Source organism: Venturia canescens, chromosome 2, assembly GCF_019457755.1.
Source record: "Venturia canescens isolate UGA chromosome 2, ASM1945775v1, whole genome shotgun sequence".
Lineage (NCBI taxonomy): Eukaryota > Metazoa > Arthropoda > Insecta > Hymenoptera > Ichneumonidae > Venturia > Venturia canescens.
Genome location: NC_057422.1, coordinates 17,026,194 through 17,053,204, shown reverse-complemented (window position 1 = coordinate 17,053,204; position 27,011 = coordinate 17,026,194). Strand labels below are relative to the sequence as shown.

The 27,011-nt window shown below is 41.1% G+C and overlaps 2 protein-coding genes and 1 long non-coding RNA gene across 6 annotated transcripts in view; 2 read left to right on the top strand and 1 right to left on the bottom strand.

The window, feature by feature from the left end:
* LOC122406970 (AT-rich interactive domain-containing protein 5B-like) overlaps window positions 1-12,418 on the top strand; it is a 39,968-nt gene extending 27,550 nt beyond the window's left edge. For all 4 annotated transcript variants that reach the window (XM_043412849.1, XM_043412850.1, XM_043412851.1 and 1 more), the window contains exons 4-8: window positions 3,489-3,993; window positions 4,155-4,430; window positions 4,647-4,797; window positions 4,968-5,181; window positions 5,654-12,418. In XM_043412849.1, the coding sequence (XP_043268784.1) occupies window positions 3,489-3,993; window positions 4,155-4,430; window positions 4,647-4,797; window positions 4,968-5,181; window positions 5,654-7,990 (3,483 nt within the window). In that variant the 3' untranslated portion in view covers window positions 7,991-12,418. The remainder of the gene's footprint in view (window positions 1-3,488; window positions 3,994-4,154; window positions 4,431-4,646; window positions 4,798-4,967; window positions 5,182-5,653) is intronic.
* Window positions 12,419-12,554: 136 nt separating this feature from the next.
* LOC122406974 (uncharacterized) lies at window positions 12,555-13,534 on the bottom strand. Its single transcript, XR_006260122.1, has 3 exons — window positions 13,213-13,534; window positions 13,054-13,148; window positions 12,555-12,945 (listed from the first exon to the last, which is right to left on the bottom strand). It is a non-coding gene; the product is annotated as an uncharacterized lncRNA (long non-coding RNA).
* A 2,586-nt stretch (window positions 13,535-16,120) lies between these two features.
* Window positions 16,121-19,115, top strand: LOC122407370 (basic proline-rich protein-like). Its single transcript, XM_043413535.1, has 3 exons — window positions 16,121-16,145; window positions 17,139-17,799; window positions 18,821-19,115. Exons 1-3 carry the CDS (start codon window positions 16,121-16,123, stop codon window positions 18,966-18,968), a joined length of 834 nt encoding a protein of 277 aa, XP_043269470.1. The 3' UTR covers window positions 18,969-19,115.
* Window positions 19,116-27,011: the final 7,896 nt, after the last annotated feature.

Below are 27,011 nucleotides of genomic sequence, written 5' to 3'. Positions count from 1 at the left end.
TCATTGTTAAGCAATGGTTTTTCGGTACGAGCGTGGAGTATGAAAATCAGAATGAGTTGAAAGAAACTCTGATCGCTCGGAGACCAATTTGGGCGCGAAAAGTTTACTTTTCGACCTGTGGATACACGATAGAGAATGAAATAAAGTAAAAAAATAGAGAGAAAAAAAAAATACGCATTGCAGCGAAGCAGCAATTGAATTTACAGTTTTTCGAATCACGCGTCACTGGAGTTCGATTAATCAGGTTGATTGTTCCAACAGGTTAAGGAATTGAGAAGAAACAAAAAGGAGCCCAATAAGGAGAAACGTTGAGGAAAAGAAAGGATCAAGTTATGAGAAACTCTAGATTAAAAAAAAAAAAAAAAAAAAAAAAAAAAAAAAAAAAAAAAAAACGAAAAGGAAGAAAGCGAGTTGAAAAATCGTTAAGTACCTTCGCGCTGTGAATAATGCTATGAATAATCGTTTAATTAAGGGAAGGATTGAAGACATCGTTAAGTAAATTCATTGTTGTGCGTTTGTCGCAGCGGAGACTGGGAGGGGGAGCGCAGCAGTAAGAGGATCTTTTTCCGGCGCCATTGAAAGTCCCGAGGTCCATTAAAGAGTTGTCGGACCCTTGTCCTCTCCCTTCGCGCTTGGAGGGAGCGAGACGGGGATAAAAAAGGACGAGAAACCGTAAAAGGCAAAAGCGTTTGGTTCGAAACCAGTTCACCGGGAGTTTATTTAGTTTTATTGCCAATGGAACGTATAGTTTTGTTACGTTTGTGTGTACGTGCCTGCTCGATTGGGCTCGTGTGTTTGAGCCCGGGCACGTATACACCAAATATAAATATATATTTTATGGAAATGGAATATACAGATATACGAGGAGCTCGTACCACGAGAGAACCGAGACGACAGATTTCTCTTTTAACTCTTTGTCTACGCCAATGTGCTCCCCCAGACTCTCGCATGTTGAGTAGGCTATTTCTCAACTCTTCAATTCTACTGTTTTCTCTCTGATTGACTCACGATCGCGAGATCGTGAGAGAGACACACCACTTTATTGAAAATTGTGCTGCTGTGTTATAGACTTTTGCGTGACGAGCTGTTACCACGAATTAAGCCGAGCAATCCCTTTGAAAGTGTATAAAAATAGGTATTTTTCGGAATTCTTTTTAAGGGGGTTACAACAATCTGGTCATTTTCAAATTTGGAGGTGGGCTTATTGTAACTGTCGAGTTGAAAAAAAAAAACATTTATTTGCGATGGCCAACTGAGTTGCGGCGTTATTAAGGCTCTTCGCGGAGTTTCCCGCGACATCGAAAACTGCTCGAGTTTAGTCACTCTTTTTCTCATGATCTGAAAATCATTTAATCAGTGTCATTCGCTCACTGACGTCTCAAGGGGAAGAAGGCACCTTAAAAATTATGAGAATATGCAAAATTCAATATTTGAGAGCTTTTTTTAGTTCAAATTTGGAATTTTCGACATATTTGACCCCAAAAAAGTGATTTATTTACATGCTACCTCTTGAAATTTAGGTATATCCTTCCGATAATATTAGTGAGAGTAACCTCCCAAAATTTCGTCCATTCAGGTCGATAACTTTTTGAACTACGACACGAGCAGTTTTTGAAAAAAATTGTTTTTAGATAATCGCGTTTAAAATATGTAAAAAAATGGATTTTTTCATAATTCTAAAGGGATTGCTCGCCTCAATGCGATTTTCAGGACCGTCGTTAAAGTATTTTAATGCGACACAAGGTTTTTTCGACGAGCATCGAACGAGAACTGCCGATTAGCTTACTGCGCGTACCTACTTAAACTTTTTATATTTTATTCCGCTGATTCTCTCGTTAGAAGTAACAAACAGGTGCGCACGCACCTTTTAGTGCGGTTGTAAAACACCTGAATCGCTGTCACGTGGACCCTGCTTTACGTACCGATTGAAAATGTGCTTGAAATTCATTCTTCAGCGACTTTGAATCTATTTTTGCTCAGCAGACGACTCAAAACTTTATCGAAGCATTTTCAGTCAACGAAATGCTCGATATTTTGACATTCGTGACCGCGAGATTCTTATACGCCTTGAGTCGAAGGCACGATACTCGAAAAAAATGAAAATTCGAATTTAAGCAAAATTTGGAAAAAACAGGCAATCGATCGTCGATGCCTGCGCAAAGTTTCCACGTTATTCTTGTCCACGATTGAAATAATTGGGACAATTTAACAATACACTCGGAATGAATTATACTCCGCGAGCACATTTCACTTTTCTCATCGTTTGTGAATGCTGCTTCGATCGCTGCTCATTCCTTCTTGGATTTTATTGCATGGGAGCATTCTTCAAGGACGATAGAAAACTGCGAATCCACCGTCAATAATATCGGTATTCACTCGCAGGTTCTCTCGATTTACTGTCGCGAAAAGTGGAGCGAAGCTATCGAATGATTTATCGTGAGAGATACAAACTGCCACGAAGCCAGAATCTCGTACCATTTTGGAGGAAAAAATTGTTTTATAATCAACACGATAAATGAAATTCGAGAGATGAAAAGAAAAAAATGTTTTTCGATCCACTTAAAGGGGGGGGGGGGGGGGGGGGGTCCTGCTTTAAAAAGTCAAAAAATCGATTGTTTTCGGGAATATTTTTGGATAGACGGAAATAACTCACGATAGCGAACTTTTCGGTACGGTTTCAAGGACATTTAAAAAGTACATAAACATTTTTTTAATGTCAGAAATACTAATTTGTACATAGTTTATGCGCAAAGTTTGATTGTCTAAATTTCTCAGCTCTGTACAATGCGGAGTTCATAATCGTTGTCTGCAACGAAAATTCCAATTTTTTTTTCCATTTTCATGTATTTTCCTTCCATATGAACTAATAAAAACCTGAAAAAATTGCGAAATTCTATATTTTTAGCAAATTTGAAAAAAAAACGCTTCTAAAGAAGAAGAATATCATTTGAACTTGAAAGAAAGTATGTGAAAATGGAAAAAAAAATTGGAATTTTTGTTGCAGACTACAATTACGATCTCCACATTGTACGCAGCTGAGAAATTTCGACAATCAGACTTTGAGCATAAACTATGTACAAATAAGTATTTCTCACATTAAAAAATGTTTTTGTACTCTCGAAATATTCTTGAAACCATACCGAAAAGTTCGCTATCGTGAGTTATTTCCGTCTGTCCAAAAATATTCCCGAAAACAATCGATTTTTTTGACTTACTTGAGCAGGACCCCCTTAAGCGGTACAACTTTAAAAATGCATATTACAGTAATGAATTCATTGAAAATAACAAACTTCACCGTTGCAGACGCAAGATTTAAAAAATCCTTGTAACATCTTGAAATACTTTTACCTTTCTAGCCAATAGATTTATGAGTTTATTTAACTTCGGCTCGCGAGGCAGGCCTCTCGAGCACGCTCGAGCCTCGAGTTACGAAGTGTTTGGATGTGAAAATTCTGAAATAATATTTGTTTATTATTTGTCGTTTGCAGGACGAAGTATTGACGATTTCGGAAAAAGTGGTTGTCAGAGTACACGATCTCGTGACATGGCTCACACCAACGATGGAATGGTCCTGGGGACGAAAAACGTTGTTTCCTATGTCGCCAAAGCTGTCGTCGTCACCGGACAAAAGTCCTCGAAAGCACGATGGAAACTATCCACAAGTACTCACGGATCCGGGAATCGATTTCACGGAAGTTGACAAACAACAGAAGGAATTTCAAACGAATCTCAGCACGGTGAAGAAAGAGGAGGAGGACGATAGCGATGAAAGTGCCTCACAGACGAGAGTCATCGTACTCTCGTATCCGAGGTACTGTCGTTATCGCGCTCTTCTACGAAGACTCGAAGGCACCGAACCCTTATGGCTTTCCTCCTCAATCGCTGCTGCTCTTGGTGGTTTTACAGCGCTTCCCGGTACAAAAGTTTTATTCTGCAGAGATACCTTCGACTATCCCGATCTTGAAACGCACGAACTTCTCTGCAATCATCTGGGTAAATTTCCTTCTTATCATCGCTTTTTTACATTTGAAAAAAAATTCATTTCCTTCCGTCGATTATTATTCATTTTTTGGATGCTCAATTGGACATTTTTCAACTTCACTCCAAGTTTGCAGTTTTCAACTTTTTTACTGAAAAACCGCTTCTTTCCGTAGCTCCAAAATTGAAAGGAAGACCAAGAAGAAAACGAAAAAAGCGCAGTGTATCACCAGGCGAATCGAGCAACGAGAGCGAGGCGTCGGTGGTCTCGACATCCAGAGGATCGTCTTCGAGCTTGAGTCTCGCACCTGCACTTAGACCACCATCGGGTGTTCGCCGTAGCGAGAGAAATACGACAGGAGATGAGAAAAGATTTCTTACTGATGTTAACAGTTTTATGAGGTCGCGGGGCACACCAGTCGGAAAAATGCCCTTGCTTGGTTATAGGCAAAGTTTGTACCGTTTTTTTTTTTTTTTTTTCTAAATCGAGTCAAATTTTTTCGAGCCTGCGATACACTCACTAATTTTATTACTTTTATGCAGTTATTTTTTGAGTGTTGCCTCAATTTATGTAGATTCTAAATCAAAATGAAACATCAAATTACAATTTTTAATGAGAAAAAAAATTACTTCCGATTGTAAATTGCTGTGTTTGTTGATTATTTCAGTCGATCTCTTCCTATTTTATACAAAAGTTCAAAAACTCGGAGGTTACGATTCTGTGAGCGGTGGTCGTCTCTGGAAAACTATTTACGATGATATTGGTGGTAACGTAGGTTCCACGAGTGCAGCCACGATAACACGAAGACATTACGAGAGGTAAAAAAATGATAACGATTTCAAGTGCTACATACATTTTTTTCAAATGCTTTCTAAAACATTTTTTTGTACATTCTCGCAAAAAATATTTGTTGCACGTGTAATAGTGAGTATAATGGAAAACAGCAGTGTCCTTCGCGAATGACTAATTGATATTCCACTGAAAACAGGTTGTTGTTGCCGTATGAAAGACATCAACGCGGCGAGGAAACGAAAGTCAGACCCATTTACGGTAGGCGACTCAAATACGGTTGTCTATCCGGAGATACGACTGAATCGAAGTCAGAAATCGGAAGGATATCTACGTCCGAGGCGGAATCGCCACTGGAGGCACCAACGACGCCTTCTCCGGTTCTTCCTCTCCAGTCAATCTCATCTTCATCGGTACGAACCATATTTTTTCCACGACCCCAGTCCCTGCGCTTCAAATTGCGTGATTCCTTGAAAAATCATTGCATCACGAGTCTATGCGCGCCTTTCGCATCGTTCATCGTGATTGAAACTCTGCGATTTTATTATTCTTGTTTGAGTATAATTTTATTACTCATTGTTCCAAATTTGAGCAACAATCAAACAGTTGTCGATTTCGCGGGGATTTGAATGTTTCATTTTTGTCGTGCAAAACACGAAACGCGCCAAAAATCGATGATTTATGTATTCGGATGAAAAAAATGTATTTCGAGAAAACACGCACGCTGCAAGATTTTCCGGGTTTTTTGTTCAACCGCAATGTAAAGCTGTAAAGAAATTGGCGCTATTTATTCGCAGAAAGAAAGAAAATGAGAGACGAGAGACAAAGAAGATTCGTTGAGTTTTGACGGGGAGAATTTTAATACGACTTTAAATATTGTTGCAGCCTTTCCTACCGGGCGAGAAGCCAAAGACCGAGGGCGGTAAGACATCGTCGTTGCGTAGCGTAAGAGTGAAGCCGGAACGTTTGAAATCGTTGAACACGATAGCAGCGAATAATGCAACGATCGTGAATCAAAATAGTCAACTGCCAAGCCCGAGTCCACCACCATCGTCGAACGCCTCGACGACGTCGACGTCGAACACGCCGAGCAGTACACCATCGACGACGCCGACGAGTATCGTCAGTGGGAGCGTCGGAGTATCTCAGAACGTAATTGAACGGCAGTTAAGCAGTCCTTTAATATCCCAACAAGTGCCAACAACGACTTCAGCCCCGAGTTTACCTGTGAGCACGACGCATTCGACGGCGATTGTGACTCTGACCCCACCTCCGGAGAAGGACGTGAAAGAGATGAAACTCGATCCCAAACCGACCAACATTCTCGCTCAGGGGAAAGAGAATATACCGATATTCGGTGAAAAGCCAATTTTTACGGAGAAAGCTTTACCGGCTCCAAAATCACCGGAAGTTATCGACCTCGAGATGGAGAACGACACGAGTCGGGATAAGATCGTTATACCGAGTTTTAAGAAGAGAAAATTGGAGATTCTTCGCGAGGGCGGTCTCGAAGTTACACCGGTTGAGTTGGAAGCTCGGTCAAGCATTATACAAGCCACGATTGTTCCGGTTACGTCGGTATCGACGACCAAGATCGAAGAAACTAACGGTCCGTCCTTTTCAACCTCATGCGCGCCTAATTCCATACCAAAATTGATATCCGTTACGGTTACTCCGGATATTGGCCATATGTTACCCACCAATCCCGAACAACCGAGTATCAACGGCGTTTCTCACGCCAAACTCACCCCCGTCAAATCTACGACCAATCGTCAAAATCATCAACAAAATCACCAAACAAACAACAACAACAACAACGGAAACAACACCAGCGGTAGCAACAGTCGAGTTATAAACGTTGGAAGTCCGAGTAATTCGAGTTTGTTGCAACTCTATGCGAACGCTGCGAATTCGACGCCACCAAGCTTGTCAACATCGCCACCGACGAGCAATCCTCGCTTTCCACCAGCCTCATCGAGCAACGAAAGACAAACACCGCCAAAGGTCACGCAGTCCCGTTCAATATTCGCTCACAGTGAAAAAATGGTTTACGGAAATCCCAAAGACATTCTCATACCGCACAATTATCATCATCCGATATCGCAGCATCCTCCATCACCGCACGCGCCAAGCAACAATCATCCAAACAAACAATCCGCGAACCCGATTCTCAACCTCACTCAGAAACTCACCGATCGATCTTTCGTTAGACCGCATCTCGAAATCGTTCGAGTTCCCGTCGTACCCCGATCGAGTCCTCTCAATCTCGATATGAAAAGCCCGAGTCCCAAGAGCACTTTGCAAGATACCAATGCGAGGAAATCGACTTTTCCCTGTTACGGGGGAATGCTCGACAGCCGGACGATGGCTTCGAACAATCTTGAGATAACGCTCGTCAGTCCGAAACATCGAAATCACCCACCGATCACATCCCAACTCCATCAGCCGTCGTCGAACTCTCCGGCAGCGAGGCTTCCCAATAACCCCACTAACAACATCGCCAATAATCAACGCGTCAGCGTAAGCAACGTTCTCGCGACTCAGCCGACACAGAGACGTAACCAGAACGGTAAATTTTCATCCAGATTGGAACAAGTTTCGACGTACGTATCGAGGAAATCGCCTACCGATCAACCAATGATCCCCAACGTACCGAATCTTCAGCATCTCAATAATTCTTCGTTCACGAGCTTGAAAAGCAACACCGTTCCTCAACAAGCCCAACAAAAAGAACAAATTGAAGAGCCGCACAAGCAAGATGGAAAGGAAGATTTATTCGCCAAGAAAATAGTGAATGAGAGTAAAAACCACGATTCCGCGAGCAATCATCATGGACGTTTGAACGATTGTAACAAGCCCTCGATCCTCGTTGATCAACAGATCCACGAAGTTAATACCCCGTCACCAGCGCAGACGGAGTCCTCGGGGAGGCACGACCCATCGACGAGTTTACCGAACAACACTTACCTTGGCAAAAACTCACAAAATTCACCGGGCTATCTCGGCCAGCTGCCAAACTCGACAACCAAGTTCCTACCGATGCTCGATCCTCTTTATTATTCGGCCTGTTACAACGGCCTGTTCCCACCTCCAATGCCACCACCCTCGCAGTCTTACATGTCACCCGAATTCAGTGCTTACTATAAAGAACTGCTCGCATCCTCTCAACCCAAATTGGGTATCACCGGACAACATCAGCCAGCTGTTCCGACCTCCAAGTAGGACGACGAGTTAGGCGATCTCGTCAAACAAAAATACCTTCGTTGATACGTCGATTTTCGTATGCTCCGCTAAATTTAATCGGGATAGAAGAATTTCGAACGATTCCAAACGACAGAAGAAATTTTTTAGACGAAAGAGGATTAACTCGCAATCAGACGATGCAAGATTCAAACTCATCGGTAGCAGTGGGATTTGGAAAGCTTTTTTTTTTGTTTTCTCTTCGGCGAATTTTTCAAAATTCGTTCGCAAACCGACACACCATTAAGAACGTTCAAGCGTGCGAAAATCACTCTGGAATTGAAAAAAAAAAAAAAAAAAACTATTGAATTTATCGTCGAGTTCCATCGACACGAGCCTCTGTATCATTTTGAAAAAGAATCTTTCTTTCGATGAATAACAAAATTGAGAAAAGGACATCGACTGGTTGAACGAGAAGAATAACAAACGGACGAGATTCCGAGATGTGCATCCGTCTCGTTGTTGTAAATAGAATTAAGAGCAAGAGCAGATGTACGGATACGCAATGATGAAAGCGTACGATGGTATTTTAGGATATATTCTGCATTTCGGGAATAGTAAATATATAAGTAAGCGAGAGAGCAAGAGAGTGATGATGAGCTGTCCATTGATGGAGCATGTGATCGGGGCAAAATTTTTGGTAACGGAAGTGCTCGGTTCGGTGATTCTCAAATTTATTGTTCTCAACTAAACCATATGTGAGACAAAATAAAAGAAGACGCGAGAATCCAAATACGACGGAAGGAGTGAGAAAGAGAGAGGGAAAGCAAAGACGAGTGACAGAGTCAGCGACCGATGAAATGACAAACATTTCGTAGTTCCTCCACTATTTAATATATGTATATATGTACATATATCATTTATTTCCCTCGCCCTTGCCTTTACGCGAGCCTGTGATTGATGAACGAGGTGATTACTTTTTTCGTTGTTTATTGTTTATTGTTTTTACACATCACGTCTTACTCTCGTTCTGCTTTTTTATTCCCTTCCCCCTCCCCCTCCTTCTATTCCGGTCCACGATTGAATGCTCGATCAGCAATCGTGATCGGTGATCGTGTAAATATTTCATTTCATTTTCCTTTAATTTTTCCTAAATTAATGAAAAAAACAAACAAAATCATAAATATACGGCGAGCTCCATCTGTACTCCGTTAACACGAGCACTTCCTTTTCCCGAAATTCGTAATCGTAATATCGATAATTAGCCAATTTTTAATTGTAATCATATGTAACGTGTACATGAGAAGATAAACAAACCGAAGAGCCGAGTGAACGAATGAAAATTGTCAGAGGGATGAAAATACTGATTGCAAAAAAATGCTATTAAGGTAGAAGCCGAAATTGTGATTGTACATACTGTATATATTATACATACATACACACACATATAAATCTATATATATATATATATATATCATCGCGCGAAGAGCGAGATGGTTGCATAGTTAAATTTAACATCTAGTGTATACATAAAGATTAGGAGCGTAGGAATTAAGCGTTTATGCTGTACAGTCTGCATGGATTATCTCGTGGTACGTGGCGGTAGTGAGCATCATTTTCCTCGAGAGAAAAATTATTTTTTAAAAAAATAGTTCAAACGAAGAATGAGAATTTTGAGAGAAAACCGTCCACTTGTGAGAGTCATTCGAATACAACAATCGCTGGCCTGCGATACTCTTTCGAGATACGCTACTCTCGACACGTTGTATCGCGGCTTACACGAACTGGCTAGCAATTTTTTTTACAAAAGTTTATTTCAAAGATCATCTTATTTGGGGTCTGAAAGATTAAAGGAAAATGACGATGAGAGTTGACGAGGATTCGAGTCTTAATGTTGCAATGTTTTCATTCATTGAAGTTCACATCGTTTAAGGTACAATGTACTATTGATTTTTGTAATGCCGAAAGTCTGAGGACGCAATCTGATCGGTCAATTTTAAAATATTTAAACGATTGGAAAGATTGAGTTTGATCATGAATGATTCGTCATTAAAATTTCTATAAATTGAAATGACTCTTTAAATGAGATTGAAAAAAAAAAAGGATAAAGTCGTATTGACACGAGGTCAAAAAGGAATTCGGTGCTGCAGAAACGTTTTTTTGGGTTTTACACTCGTCAGTTTTCTGCTCACTCCCTCTCTCGCTTATTGAAAATCCAAGTACGAGATGGTGTGTTTACTCAGTGTAAAAAGGACGGATTGATACGGATCTGCTGACCATCGCCGCTTGCCACGATTGTCCTTGTACTCCAAATCGTATGCTCACTTTCGTGAGCCGCCACCGCCGCCGTCGCCGACATATTACCAAGAAAAATATGTTCGTTTTAGAATAATCTAATCAAAATGAAGAAGAAAAAATAATAAATAAAAGGAGAAAAAGGAAAAATTGAACCTGAGACTGCAGCTGGAAAAATACAATGACGTTAAGGATAACACTGGTAACATGGCAAAGGAAAAACAAAAAATGCTCACAACAAAATCAATTCTCGTGAGAAAAATAAATTGAGTTGTTTCAAAAAAAAAAATAGGGAACAAGAGAAAAGGCTGATATTTCGTTTAGGTTCGAATACGTAGTGTCTATTCCCGGGATCGTGCTCATTTTATTTTCTCTTCATTCTTCGATTGCGTTAATGATTTTAAATCGTCCAATCTCCCATCAAAATTAATCTCAACTCGTGTTTTTCGCTCTAACCATCTCGGTAAATACGGCCATTGAAAATTCGCTTAAAATTGACGAATCAAAGCGCAGCCTCTTTCGCATCTGTCAAATGAAAAATTGCCCTTTCAAAAGTCCCTTCGCACGACGAATATTTTTCTAACGATTTAAAAATTTGGTGAAATCTCTTATGAGAAATCGGTTTCGATGAGTCGAGATGATCTTTTTACACTTAACGATTATCGCCACTATTATTCTTTGTCATAACTCGAAGTGCCATTTTGAATTGGAATTTATCATTCGTAAGATGTGTTTCAGGGACCGGTCGATTCTCCAGCCGCAAACGCTGTACACTTTTCTGTTCTCTGTGTCACTGTGAAAAACACATCTTTGGCGAATACAATATTAAAAATGCGGAAAAACGGTTCATAGAATTTCATCCGATTAATATATTAGCAAAGTACACGATATTCCGTACGTAAGTTTTTTGAATGTAACGTTGTAGGAACAACCTTAAAACATGGAGGAAATATTTGTAGTGATTCATCGAATTAAAATTCATTCACAAGCAATAATTTCATTTTGTACTATTCATCCGATACGCGAAGAACGATGATTGTCTGAAATTTCAATTGCTCATTTTGAAAATCCAAAAAATCGAGTGTGTCACTCGAACACGCGAATCATTCCTCAAAAATTCGTCATTCACTCGTTGAATTTCAGCTTCAATATTCCGTGTTAAACATTTAACGAATAAAATCTTCTTGGCTCATTATTCAGAGGATTTTATTCAACTTTGAACAATTCAATTCACGTTTGTCCATCTGAGATTCAATTTTTTTAAATCGCCATACCGGCATTAATAAAATTCTCAAAATTTCGTTACTCCATTTTTCTTTTACCGAACCGAATGTTTTTTTATTCGGAAATATTTGATTTTATATTTATTGGTAACGTGGTATGATGGTTCGATCGAATCTGGTGCTGATTTTAAGGCCGTCGTAAAATTATGTCTTTCATACTTTTCACAACGATGTGTTTTCAAAGGCAGACCGAACACGAATTGCGACACAGGGCTTCGGGTACGATTTCATTTGTTTTTTCGATTTATTTTTATTATTTTCTTATTTTCGGATTTTAAATAATACTGAAAAGACCGTCACACACACACACACCCACACACGATTTGCGAGCAAAAGAACGTGCCATAAAAGTAATTACACTCTCGGTAAAGCCGCGTATTATCCGAGACCAACGATATACGATACACTGTGTACTGTGAAGAAGAACGAATCACGCGCAGAGAAGTCCTGTGAGATAAACGATAGATTAAAAAAAAACGAATAATTAAATGACAAATCGTTTGTTTACGTTCTGTCGTACCACAGAGTTGATTTTTTTTTCGTTTATTTTAGACATTTTTACAGTTGCCTGAATGTATAAGTGACGTAATAATCGATGTGCGAATGAAAGAAGCAAGAGAAATGTTTGAGGCAAAGTCCGAAAGACTTTCTCTGTCATTTAAAAAAATTTGTGTTTCCTTTTTTATTCGTTTGTTTTTTGTTTCTTTTTTTTCCACCTCCGTTCATCATTTGTTTCGGAAGCTTTTTTCGTGCATCAAAAAACGTGATTTTTTAGTCGTAATTCTCGATTATTTCTACTTTCATAATAATTACTATTATTACGATCTCGAATATTTTTGATTATGTGGGCATTTCAGTTCCTAAGTTGGAAATAAAAAAAATTTACCATGCACAGGTTTTTCTATGTGATTGGATGAGAGAACCGAAATTTTGCGTTTGTGTCATCAACCTTTTTTGTGTATTTCTACTGCTATTGCTTTTTTTCTTCACTTTTCTTGTTCATTCTGACAGGTGGTCATTTTTATACGTTTTTTACCTCACTTTCATTCACTGAGAAAATTTCATTGTCATTTTTGGCGTTCAACCCAAAATACTGCCTCGGCGATCGTCTGCATCGTAATTTCTACCATTTTCTCGCTGAATTAATCTTCATCGAGATTTCAATGATTTTGCTATTTTTCCAATTTTCATCAATGATGCAAAATTTCTTGTTTGTCGAGCCTGTAAAAATACGAGTAATGAAAATACTCTACCATCTCGTGATTTCCCAAATTTTTATATTTTCGTCATCATCATCAAAGTCGCTTGGTCGAAAATCAACTCCGAAGATACTTTGGATCGAATCCGGTCGATGAAAATCGGGGAAGAGCTTCGTCGGACGATATTTCAAGTAGGTAAAAATTTGCAGTGCTTTTGTCTCTAAGAACGTCAAAAAAATTAACCTCGTCGTTATTGAAATTCTTCTGTACGATGTTAACCAATTTTTATATAAATTTTTTTATAATTATTATAACGAAGATCCGATACTTGATATGCGCTGAAATCCACGAATGCCTTCTTTCTATATTTTGTGAATTGTGAGCATTACGATTGAACGGAAACTTTGGCGAGGTAGTCCTAACCTACAAATCGTACTCGTTCGAAAATCGTGCAATTTCGAAAGAATTCCAACCGGCTTATTCTTACCCATAATTCTGCACGAACCAGAGAAGTTCGTTGTTATTGGTCGAACAGTGGTAAAAAATGTTTTTTGTTTCGACGGTTTCGACACTCTTTGGTGGGGGCCGAGAGTACGTGTGGCATCACATTTTGATTGTTTACTTACTCGACTCACTTATATTTTTATCCGGAATCTTTTCGATCGACGCGAAGGCCCGAGGAAATAATTTTTTTGACATCTTTTGGCACCTCAAATGAAAGAGGGAGCCCCGGCTCATTGTTGAGCGTAGTCGCCGCATAGCGGCCCCATACGATTTTATTGAAACCCACCCCCACCTTACTTTTTCGCTCTCTCCCACTTTCTCTCTATTGCTCCCTCTCCCTTGCACGCGCACAAACACACCCTCACTTTTCCGTGGGTCATAGTTTTTCATCTCGCTTCCCCAGGGGTAAGGGCGAGAAAAGTGCCGGGGTTCAACGATATTGATTTTTAGGGTGACACTGTCAACTGGTGAGCAACAAGGGAAAGTGAGAGAGGAAATCCTTCGAAACACACCCTGGAAAGAGAGAGAGAAAGAAGAACAACTTTTTTTTTCACTCGAACAACGAGAGGTGACGTCACGAGCAGAGGAAAAGCTCGAAGCTCGTCTCGAGTGAACTCAAAAATACAAACACCGATCGACTTCCCTCTTTAGTTTTTTTGCTCATTATCTTTTTCCTTTAATGCACACTTTTCGCCCGAAATACAAAAAAAAAAACAAAAGAGGCGAGGGCGGGACTGCAGCGATGAGTATTTATTTTTTCTCACGAGAGGGTGAATTAATTTTTTCCAAGCAGATAAATATTTCTTGAAAAACAACATCTTATTGGTTAGAAAAAATATTGCATTGATTACATTGATTAGAAAAAATGACAATTTTTCATTTTCCTTTCCTATTTACTGCACCGTTCGAAGGTACTCTTAGTCTCTGACTCGCACGAAACAAAACGTGCGTGGTTATAGGTCGATGATCGACACACTTGAGATTGGTGCTCTTCCGCGTGTACACCGCTGAAAACTCAAGCGCGTCTTGTATCCATTGCGAGATGCAACAGGCGACACCCGCTCTGCCAAAGTTTCCCTTTTGATTAATAGGTCTTGGGAGTTACGTGGTCTCGTAACAAACTCTCAAGTTTATGCCTATACACATACGCACGCGCTCATATATCTCTATGCATACTACATGTATTCGCCGAGCATTGTATCTATAATTTGTGGGCTGCTTTCCACGGGCTTGAAAAAATGGCGTCGTCGCTCTTTCTCTCACGTTTTATTGAGTACGATTTTTAGTACGTCGTGCGTCTGTCGTATACGTTTATTTTAAACAACGAGCAGTATTTCTTGGCGATCTTTTCATGGTTTTTTTTTTTTTATTTGCATTGACACTTATATATGATGTTTCAGTTCTTTGGTTTTTGGAGAGAAGAAAACTTTGTGCTTTCTTCTTAGACCTGTTCACACCGGTGAAAATAATACTCACTTGGAATAGCATGAAAAATTCAGATTCGCTGACGAGAGAAGCGTTCACTTTCATGAATCATTTTTTGAATGGTAAAACAAAGTCTGAATAGACGATTAATTTGAAATTTCACTCGAAAGATCGCATAAGCACGTGGTTCACGAGGTTGAAAGTCACCTGTATACGAAGAGAGAAAAAGAGACGAAAAGATAAAAAAAAAGAGAGACAAAAGTCCTCTCTACTCTGTTGTGTGGTCAAAGAAAACTCGTAAACTCGGTTGCAAGACTTTCTGTAACCGTGTTGCAAGGCTTTTGGATTATGCATGGAAGAATAAAAGCGGTCGGCACCTGCGTTTCTAACAAAGAAAAAGGAATTACAATTTTTTTTGTGCGGGGTACTAAAATGAAGAACTCAAGGTGTCCTTTGTTCCGGGTACGGAGGCCTTGCAAAGATTGTACGAAGTACGAAGCACAACGGTAATCATCCTGCTACCGTGCGAAGAAGGATGAAAAAAAGTAAGAAAAATTCGGACGTAAAATAATGCAGTAAACGCGTTTGATAAAACGCGTAACGAAATTGCTTTTACAAAAGTAATATTAAAGAATAATTCTTGGCAAATAATGGGATGATTTTATTTCGTAAATTCATAGTGTTGTTTGCGCGGTAATCTGCGTAGTCGGTCAACACTTGGTCGTCGGTCAGTTGTTGAACTGACTACGGTGGTGTTTATCACGCTTGGTCTCCTTGTTGCGCGCGCTCTCTTCCTCGCTCGCTCTCATAGCGCAGGCCGTACACTACGGCCGTGTTATGGGATAAACGCGAGAGAGGAATCGTTCCTTTTTTTCAGTCTTTGCCAAAGTGACGCGATGAGAGAAAAAAAAATAGATGTAGTGCGCGAAGTGTAGTATTTGTGCGAAGATTAATGAAGATATGGTGAGCTAGTGTTTATACGTAAGCATTTTATCGTTCGACGATGTATTTTCGTGTGCGTAAAGTTCGGATAATATGAAAAAAATGCCGGCAATTGTGTTGCCTTGTCGCGGTTAGAAAGGGATCGACGCGTTGTAAACACTTTCGGTTGTGTTTATCATTGCACCTCTATTAATGCAAACAACAAGAATTAAACAAAACAAGGACTTTGAATGAAGGAATTTTTGGATATATACACGAGAATTGTGCCTATCGTCAATACCGCGTTCATAAACGAATTCATAGGTTAGGTCGCCGGGAACATAACCTATAATTCGTTCGTCGATAACATTTAAAAGTTTACCAACAGTCTTAAGCATTTTGTTGTTTGGCACTTTTCGCCTATATACCAGTGTTATCCTTCATTTTTATCACTTTACACCCGGGTTTATAAACTTTCTTCGACTTCTGAAACGACCCTACAACGACGAATGTGACATGGAGTGAGCTCGAGCTGCTCGCTAACGATGAAGGCCAATGGGACTAATAATGGTGATTTTTACTTGTTCATACAGAGAAATTCTTTTTTTTATATATAACACTGACTATATTCCCATTTTTGTTTCACCCTGACAATCGTGTAATTGTTTTTGAGAAAGCATGAACTGTTTGTGACGTGCATAAAGTACACTTGATACCTCAAAAGTTTTCATACTTTTTCTATACTAGCGTTGCAAAAAATATGTTATTTCTCGTGAGGACTTAGAAATATATGATTTACCTATGGACAAGGACATTATCGAAATTATGCAAGGCTTAAGCTCTTCTATTGATGATTCAACTGTTTTGTATACCTGTCATTACCATTCGATTCAAGCGAATTCAACTCATTTTTTATACACAGTTGTGGCAAAACTATTAGAATTATTCGATTCTTGTTTAAGATACAGCATCAGAAATTCAATTTTTGTATGTGAGTCAAAGACCATTTGACAATATTGATTTTTATATTGATCAAATCGATACTACAACGATAATATAGCACTAAGAGATACGTTATTCGAATTCATTTCCTTTTGTTTCATTTAGCACAGGCTCCGACATCTCTTTAATACAAAAAAATTATTTAGCTTAAGCTGCAGATGTTCACATTTGGTACTACTCCCTTCAGGCAATACAAACTAGAAAACAATACTGTTTTTTTGTTAATCCAAAGTCAAACAAATTGTATTCTCAAAATATATTAAGTAGTCAAGTTTGCAAAGTTAGAGCCCAACGTAATGAATGATATAAAACGTTTGTAATTTAAATATTTTTTATTTCGCAAATCATTTGTGTAGGTTGGAAAATTACAAATTGCAAAGTAGGGAGGAAACAAAATTGGAGAACTAAACATTTTTTTTCCTCCACTTCGTTGGGCTCAATTGTTGGAAACTCTAGTGTCATAATTATTGGTTTTATGACTCCAGTTTCGATACACTACTGTACTTATATTGTTCCAAAAGTATGGCAACGTCATAAACACATATCAATTAAATGTTGAAGGCTGTAGCCGCCTGAATACTCCGCTAGCAGCAACTAGCACGCTGGAGGACCCGGGAACACCGGCGTCCTGGAAAGGACCACCGCCCGGATCGGAGGCCTCACCATTTACACCAAACTCTGTGGGCCCAGGTGGGAGCGGCGGTCCACCTTCGGGGCCGTATAATAGTTCGGGTGGGCCAACAAGCAATGCGGGTGGTTTCCAAGGGCCTGGCTCATTTCCCGGTGGAGCAGGAAGTCCAGCAGGTGCGCCACCTTATCAAGGTCCACCGCCAGGTTCGGGGACACCTCAGTGTACAGCATCACCGGCGCCGAGTGGCTCGTCGACACCTGGCCCCGGACCACCGCCCAATCAGGGAGGTTTTCAACCACCCCAGAATAACACCGGTCCAGGATACAACGGACCAGGACCAGGACCCAGTCCCTTTGGTTCGCCATCCGGCGGTCCCCCACAGTTCGTCAGTAGGCCAGGATCTTCTGGACCACCTTTTGTGCCACCCGGAGGTGGTAATCCTCACTTCCCTTCCCCGGGACAAGCCTTTGGTGGACCTCAGTATGGTATGCCACCTGGAAGTCCTTTCGGACCCGGCGGACATCCGATGGGTGGACCAATGGGACCGGGACATCCGGCGATGATGGGGCCTGGGGACAGAATCGATCAAGGGTGAGTAAACAAATAATCAAAAGTTGTCCAAATACTACAAATCACAGTTGGGAATGCGCTATTTCTGGTTTGGTTTCCTTTTTATTTTCTTTCTTGCTACCAGTAGGCACTATTAATATTTATATTTTTGTTATTATTTTTACAAACACTTTCTTTTCCTATTTTGAGTTTTTTTTTCAATTTTTATAATACAATTCAATTGCTAATAGTAGCAAGTGAAACAATCCTGACTTTTTTACAGTATCAATCGATATCGCAATTTCATTACAAAATATGATTTTTTTGATTCAATCAAATTGTATTCTGTGCAACTTTTACCAATTCCATGGGAAGCGAGGTAGCTGGGCATATTTTAACCTTGTCCAAATTACCATTCATTTTTGCCATTTGTAAATGGACATTCGAATGACAAAATTGATGTTGTAAAATCGCTCTTGTTCAGCATAAAATTTATCAAATAGTGTAGACCGTTATAAGTAATCTTAATCACAATAAAAATGTAGCCTGACTCATGTATTCGCAGATTCCATGAATCTGTGAGAATGCAAACATAATTTTGGAAATTTTCCCACACAATGGTTCTAGAAACATGCAGTGAATTTAAAAGATTTGAAAATGAAACAACGGGTGACTAAGCGAGGCACTGATTTAACGGATATCTCGTAATGGCAGGCATCTTGATTATCCACTGACTTCTGAAGGAAAGAAATTGAGAGGCAAAGTTCCGAACCCGGGTGAAGTTTTCATTCATGATTACATAAAATTTCTCCTGAAAGATCCTGCGCACATCGCAGATTAGAATGAGTCTCCCTTCTCGTGGTTTATTTACCAAATTTTTCGGTATCTTTCAGTGACTGCAATTTATTTTCAAAAGCAAATATCTCAAAACCTTTGTACGTGAGAGGTTTAAAATTTTCTAAATGTGTAAAAAACGATGTAAAAAATTCGATGCAAAAAATATGGGCTCAATCAGACACATTGGAATCGATACTTAACGAATGTTCCAATTGTTTGTCTCCAGCTTATTCAATGCTTTTCGAGTGCGATCTGCTCGTCCTGAGATGGTCATTTTCTACCTCGTGCTAGTGAATTTGATAAAAATCCGAATATTTCAAAATCCCTGCGGAATCCTCACTGAAGTAATTTGTGATTATTCTGGATCATCGTGAACTGGTTTCTCAGCACCTGGAGTATTATCGTTGGTTCTTGGGACGCCCTGTATACTCGGTCTGTTGAGGGGCAAATATTTCCGTAGTCACCAAAAATCGTTGCAATTTATCCAAACATGTGTCTCTCAATTCAAATTTTCGTTTCTTTTTTTAAGGTCTTTGAGACTCTCCGTTTTTCTTGCACGAAAAATGAAAAACATTGCAAATATGCAGAAAATTATTCAGACCAAAGATCCGAGAGGAAAACGACTTCGAAGTATGTTTTCCGCTATTCTTCGGTGATATTCGACTAAAGAAGGTCAAATTATAACGATGCGAGCTTCTTTATGGCTTTTATGTGCGGTGGATCGTAACTGAGGAGTCCTGCGACGTTCGTTATCAAGCTTCCCGAGCGATTAGGCAAAACGCTACTAAACGTGCACTTGAAAATTGAATCTGTCGTAACAACCTCACTGAGCCGTGGCTCAGTCGAGATTAATGAGATTTCGCCATGAAATCAAACACTCGACGATTAACCTTGGACCCCGATTAAGTTTCGGCGTAAGTTCATTATCGCCACGATCGATGAATAACGAATTGATAATAATTGAAAATCGGTTTCGACCGATTGAGTTACGAGTGTAATTCATTCGGGCTCCCAAAGTGACACCGTTGAGAGAAGGAGAGAAAGAATGATTCTCGTTCGTCCCGAGACGATCATTAATTCCCTGGCTGACCCCAGACTCGTTAGCAGTCACGCAAGCTTCAACTCGGCTCAGCGGTAACAATGTTCGCGAGGGTTTTTCAACGGGGGAGAGGCCAAAGGCAAATTAAGGGGAAGGCTCATAAAGCTTCACCAGCTGCGCACGTGACAATTTTTTTCCACTTGTTTACGTCGTGAACGAGCTTTTCCGTTCTTTTCGGCGTCCTTCTCCTCGACCGGATCAATCGTTGCGACGAATCTTCTCCGATTGTGATCGATCGGACGTAACAACCTTGCTCTTCTCATCGCTCCAATATCAATTCTCGTATTTCATTATTACCAGAAACATTCGGTCTCGAAAGAATTATTAGTCATTGACCTCAGCGTGGGTTAGCTCTCGTTCATCGGCTGGCGCACTTCCATACCGCTACAGCCTTGTAATTATCTATTTAAGTCAATACTCTAATCAGCGAATTGTCACTTGAGCCGGTGCTTCGGTATCCCGATCAGAAACCAACTTGAAAACCTCCGTAAATTCTTAGAAGCGTGTATGGTACACGAACGGTAATTACGAAAGTGCAATTTCATCAATGGAGTTGATACGTCGCTAAGAAAAAATCTCTTAACTGAGAAAAGCAAAAAATGCTAAAAAAATGGTATCACGTTCGAGCGATGAAAACTCGATTATAAAGCTGGTAGCAACACTTGATAATAAGACACACGATATTACCGGGTAATAAAAAGATGGTAAACCCGTTAAGGTAGAGGTAAGGTCTCGTTATTGAAGACAATGAAGCGAGCTTTATACGGCGTGCTACCGCAGTTGAGCGACGTCGAAAGGGGATGGAAGAAGACGGGGGATGGCCAATTACTTCGCAATTAATCGTGCGAGCAACAAGTGTCAAATAGTCTCGTTCTCGTACCTCAGAAACCGCCCCCCCCCCCCCCCTCGTTCACTCCTTCTCTCTTTCACGCTGTCTTTTCTTTTGTCGGCTCCTTTTCTCCACTGTCCAACAAACCAATTGGAAATTCCTTGTCATTTCTTCGACTGCTTGCCCTACTGAATTAGTTACTGAATTATCGCTACTGTAAATAGACATGAGCTCGATACGTTATATTTCGATGAGCCTTCGCTCGCTTCGCCATCAAAATTTGTGATAACTTTTTTAAAAAGAAAAGTTAAATTTTTATTTATTTGATTGAAAATCTCGATTTTTACGCGCCATGGAATATGGAAGAGAGGGAAAAAACTTTTATGAGGATACCAAAGTGCGGCAGGACTCGCGTCGCCTTTTTTTCGTTCTTTCCGTCGAGCGACGAGACCGCGATTCTTCTTATTTTTTTTTAAGCAATTAACAATTGGAGCTAGTTGATGAATTTTTGTTTTTTTACTTTGGAAATTAAATTTAGAATAACGGAAAATTGAATGCTATAAAAAGTGTTTTTCCAAACGTTTTCAAACGTCGATTTAAAGGCGGTACGAACTGATAGGAAATCCAGTTGTCTAGCCGTACTAGTACGAGTCGAAAGTTCTGCTCCTCCTTCGGCAATTGCTTATACCGCGCTTTCCAGATGTGCTCTAAAATTAACTGGCGGTGACTCGCTCCCGTGGCTCTTTCTATTTTCGTGGATTCCACATAGGCCACTTGCAACGTCGACTTACTTTGGAATTCATACATTCGATGTGCGATAGATCTCTATGGACATTCCGACATTCGTTACGTTCGAAAAACCTTTTTTTCTAACAACGCCCTTCGCCGAATTACTCGCCTCGAAGAACTCGTTAACTCTTCGAGTCGTCAATTCTGAGGTAAAAATCGCACCCTCGAAATGACATTTTGCACGATAATTTCATTGGGTTTTGACGCTTTCAGTGCTTTTGGAACTTTCCAGTTCCGATTGCTTTCCATCATTTTTCCAAATATCAAACTCTCACGACGCTGACATTTGCAACGTTCCAGACCAACGAAGGAAAAAAAAATTTGTAAATGAGCAACTTGTTTATTTCACGAAGCATCGGTGCAGGTTGGAAAACTACGAATTGCAAATTCGACAGGGAATGCGATTGGAAAATTACTGAAATTATTGGATGATTTTTTTACAACGTTTCTGGACTCCGACGTTGCAAACTTCGTCATACATTTTCGGGAACGAGTTTTCCTCCGGTACTGACTCAACCACGATTTTCGAAAGCCCACAAATCCCCGGACTCTCTCCGACAAACTCCACCGACGAATCGAGACTTATTTGCAACTGTGGAAGTTTATTTTCTGAAAATATTTCAAAGAATTACTCTAATTGTCGTCCTCGTCCGAATCGTTCGTTCCCTTCGGGATTCCCAGGACGAAACACTCGACGATCCAACAATCAGAAGCTTGACAATGGTCTGCTCGTCGAGAAAGAAATAAATCTCATGTCACACAATAAAAAAGGCTCAGTCATCGGCATTGGGAGATTACTTCGAGGCTGCAACTATTGATAAGCGATTCTGCTTTGTCTGGGATAGTACGAAAGGAAAAACGCGCGAAGGCGTAGTTCCTACGACGGTCCCCAGTCGGCGCACCGTTGCCAGTCGAGGGTCGTAGGTCAAACTCTGCTGTGGCAACGAAAAGGGGCGAGTTTGCCCGGTGGTAAAACCTTACCGACCCATGTTAATGGAGAAAATATTTTTTTACTGAATAGGAAAGCGGCACTCGATGGAGCCGAAAATCAAAAAGATTCAGCTAAGCGTGCTCCATGCTTTCGCAGATGTTCAAACACAACCCTCGCTATTTATTGTCCTACGCTCGTAAATTTATGTCCCGACGATGAGTTTTACCGACCGAGTTTCCCTATGAACGCGGAAGAGGAATCGGCGCATTTCGAAATCCAAAATATCCGAAATTATACGACCGAACGAAATAAAATGAGTCGGAGGTGTCCCGGTTGTTTGATTCTCGAAACTCGAACCGATTTTTCGAGTGTGATGAAATTTTTTTTCGAAAACTCTAAATACTGCGAATTCTCGCTCCCGTTAACTTTGCCGATGGATCGATAAGCTCAATCGAAATTTCGGGGCCGAGTTGCGAAATTCTAAATGAGCCGGATCTCAATAAACCGTCTCGACTCGTGTTTCTCGTATTCCGTATCTCGAATAATCCCGAAATGCTGTGTCATGTTCTCTTCGGTATGAACTCATGGCCACTAAGACGACCATGTACAACTCCATAAATAGACATGCGTACACGTATACACACTCGCACTCGGGATCCATACACGTGCTCTTCATACGAAGGTTCCACCATGCGTGAGACATTCCACGGCGTTCGTCTAACAAAATTTATGAAAAATCATCGTTTCCTGGTGGAGAAATGCGGAGAGAGATTTTCTAGTGGACTGAAAATTTCATTAATCAACACTCGCGGAAACGGCTCGACTATTGAGCACCGTTTCGGAGTGTATGCAGCTCGGGAGATCATTAGATTTTTTATCAGCTTCGTTTCTACTTGATGGAATAGCACTCGAGGATTGGGCTTAAGGTAGTTCACGCACGAAACGATTTTATTAAGAAAGTCTTGAAATTTACACAGAGTTTAATATAGTTTAAATAGGACTGACTCGCATATCAAATTTTAAAGGGTTTTTCTTATTGGTTATTGAGATAAACGTGTTTGAATAACGACGCTGAAGTTTGCAACGTTGGTGTCCAACGAGATGTGAACGAAAAAAAAAAAAAAACAAAAAACATTGGTAATTCACCTATTTTTTATTTTACGAAGTATCGGTGCAAGTTGAAAAACTCTGAATTGCAAATTCGGCAGGAAACGAAATTGGAGAATCACTGGAATTATTGGAGGGTTTTTAACATTATTTCGTGGACTCCAACGTTGCAAACTTCAGCGTCGTTTTAACCTTTTAAGGACGGTGATTTATACGTTGAAATCAACCTTTTTTTTTATACAAAAATTGTGCATAATATCGATGATTTTTTCAAGTGAAGTTTATGAAAAACGTGCACAATAAGAATGAAGTATATGGCGAAGGTCTGGGAAAAAATTCGAGACGATTGTCTTACTAGCGATAAAGATTGAACGAAATTGGTAACGAGCACTCGTAACCTCAAATTTGCTTGATAATTCGGCACTTGATTTCTTCTTGGCTTGGCCCATTCCTGTCATTTTATTAACACTTTTTTCTTGATTCATTTTCCTTTTTTCCTGATCCAGACATTTTTCACGCTGCGCCGAAAACGGTGAAAAAACATTAATAATTTCTGAGGGAATGAATTTTAAAAAAATGCACGTGGCGAATTCCTGGAGGATCAGTTGAGAAACTAAACGAGACGTGGTGCAATAAAATCGGTCAAAAAATACAGAAAATTCTTCGGAAAATACCAGTAAAAACGGCTCGTCGTGGAAATTTGCATTTAACAGTCGCGATGGTTTTGCCAAACTATCATTGTTTATATTTCCGCGTATCGATAAGATGTACTGTAATACAAATTCACTAACAATACGTTTAATCCGTACGTCAAGCTTGATCTAAAAGCGTTTTTAAAATTTAGCACTCATTTTGACTAGCTTGCGGAACGGGGGTGACCTTAATTATTCGAAGGGATGCAAGAAAATGGAATTTTCGTAAATTGCGAGGTCTCGAAAAGCGACGCGGTAGCCACCTACCGGGTATTAACGTTGACAGAGCAGAGTTCGATCCTCCAATCTTTATACATCTGCTTCGGTGAATTTGATATTTGTTTTTCAATTCCCATATTCGTTTTATTTTGATTATCTTGCTCGGTGGAACTCGGAGCTCGAGTCTTACCTCCCATTCTGTCCTCTGCCGTTACTTTTTTCTTCCCCGTTGGTTTTTTTTGTCTCTCGTGTTTTTTTTTTTTTTTTTTTTTTTTTTAATCCTCTCCTCAACTTTCCCTCAGTTCCATACCGGCAACCACCGAAGTTTGTGCTTTTTCTTTCCTCCCCTTTTTCCTTCCTTCTTTTTCCTTCGTTTTTTGCGAGCGTTCTTCAACTAGCCATAGATTCGGGCAATTTCATCTCGGCCCGAGCGGCGAGTTCCACGTCCCTCGAACGCGCCAGTTGCCACGGGCAACGCTGTTACCCTGATCGAACAAGTATTGTCCTCGGCGCGAAAGAAGAAAAAAAGAGAGAAAGAAAGAAAGGAAGGAAAAAGCCTCGACACGGCGCATTGCACGTGAGAGTCAGCGGGGGAGGATTTTTGCCAAACGGGGGCCGTAGGATCTCGGGGATGAGAGAGGGCAGAAACGGGGAGAAAGTCCGAAGATATATAAGGGTTGTGCATAGAACGCGGAGGCTTCGCAGTTGCAGGAGCAGGTGTGCGGGGGTGGGGTAAAAAACGACGGCGAACGGGGCTGAGGTTGGGCCGCGCGCGCTCTCTTTCCCTTTTCCTTTCCTCTTCCTTTATTTTCTCTCATTCATACTTGTTTTCTAGCCCAACAAGAACAAAATTGAGACCTGAAAGGAATTATTACTATTAAAGCTTTTACGTTACGACCCCTTCGCTCACCGCGCGCGTTACACTTCGAAATAATAATCTTCCAGTCATTAATTCGACTGAGCATTCGAACGGGCTGTTCGTAACTCAATCCCCCCCTGCCTTAGAATTCGCAATTACCCTCCCTCACCTTGACTTTCCATATTCGCGTGGATTAGACGGATTTACTGAATTCCATTCTTATTTTAAAAAATCCAGCATTGTTACGCCGTTAGACTTTTCATCGTTGGAGTACGACGAAATTAGAGATTTCGTTGGGATACGACGCAGCCCAGCTTCCTCTGGGCTACGAGACTCGATCGTCTTTTTCTCGAAAAATCGGTTGGAATTTTTTCACGGGTCAGGCAGCCCGACAAAAGTGACGGAGAAGCACTTGACCGCAGAAGTCAAAGTCTCGTCGGCAAGTCCCGCTGCTATTTCCTAATGGACAAATTTAAAAGTTTTCCTCCCTTTATCCAGTTTCGAATTCCCCCGTAAGTTATGCCGTCCGCGTTTTTTATTGATAATGAAGAAGTATCCATCGAAAGTAGGAGGGAATAAGTTTTCTGGCGCGCTCGCAAGCGCCTCTGGCATGTATTTCTTTCCACCGCATACGCATGTTTTTTCCAACTCATTTTGTTTTTCATTTTTTCTTCTTTCTTTCCTTACGATCTCTCGGTCTCTCCCAGCCTCTTGTATCGCTCCGCTGTTAAAAGAGGCTCGGAAGACACACCGCGTACATCGGTTTGTTGTAGCCGGTGAAGCTTCTCGCGATTGCAATCCCCAAACGTCGGTTGGCGACTGGCTTTCCTTCTCTCTCTCTCTCTCCCTTTCTCGCTTTCTCAGTTTTCCTTTTTTTCCTCCTCCTTCTTTTTCTCCTTTCTTTTTTTCCATATTTTTTCCCCTCGCCTCTCTAACTCTATTGCTGTCTGCTCTGCAATCTGGTTTGTCCAGTTCTTCGCTCCTTCTTAACTACTACTCGGCTCCGAATATACCTTCGTTTTTTATACCTCGAGGTCCTGTTAACCTGCGCGTGTACGAGCTAGAGTCGAGCTACTAGAAAGCCGGAGAGAGAGAGAGAGAGAGAGAGAGACAAAGAGGGACGGTGAGACAATAGAAAAAGTGAGTGCTGGCCGCCGCGGGCGCGCGCGAGACTCGGAGAAACGTACACACATGCGGGCATCAAAATGTAGAAGATCGAACCGAGTTCCCCGGGGCCGGGGGGAGATCGAGGAAGCCGAAAATGAGAAAGGGAAGGACCTGCTAGACACAGTTACGCGGGGCAACGGAGGTACGGGAATAAAAAAATGCTCTCGCGTTCCTCGCTTCTCGTCTCTCTCTCGCCTCTCGCGGCGCACCGGGAGATTCTTCCTCCCTTGCGAGCGTCCTCCTCGCATGCACCGCGCGTCACCTGTGTCTCGGCTTTACGGACTCGTGCTCTCGGGACTCGCGTAAGAATGCGCGCGGTGCCCCTTTCCCCATTTATCTCCGGACGTTCTCACTCCGCGCGCATCCTCCGTACACCTGTTCGCGATCGTTTTTCCTCTCTCCGCGAGAAGACATCTTCTCTCTCTCTCTCTTATCGTGTTCGCGCGAGCTCCTCCGTGACGCGCGAGACCCGTCGCGCTCGTGTCCTGTCAACGGACCCCGCCGCGCGTCAGATTCGCAGGGAGGGGGGCACCGGGACGATCGCGAACGACGATCCAGGCCGAAGAAAATACGAATGAATGAGCCCTCCGGGCCCTGCTGTGAGGAAAGGGCGATCGAGGAAATCCACGGGAGAAGGACAGAGCGGGCTTGCTGGCGCGCTTCGCTTTTGCAACCGTACGGGTTTGGGAGCCGCTTAAGCGGCGACTCGGACTCGAGAGAGACGA

Bases quoted from the DNA above. Each gene is read 5' to 3' on its own strand.
- LOC122407370 (XM_043413535.1), top strand. From the start codon at position 16,121: ATGAAGGCCAATGGGACTAATAATG. The intron at 16,146-17,138 runs GTGATTTTTACT...TAAATGTTGAAG, and splicing joins GGCCAATGGGACTAATAATG to GCTGTAGCCGCCTGAATACT. The intron at 17,800-18,820 runs GTGAGTAAACAA...GTTTGTCTCCAG, and splicing joins GGGGACAGAATCGATCAAGG to CTTATTCAATGCTTTTCGAG.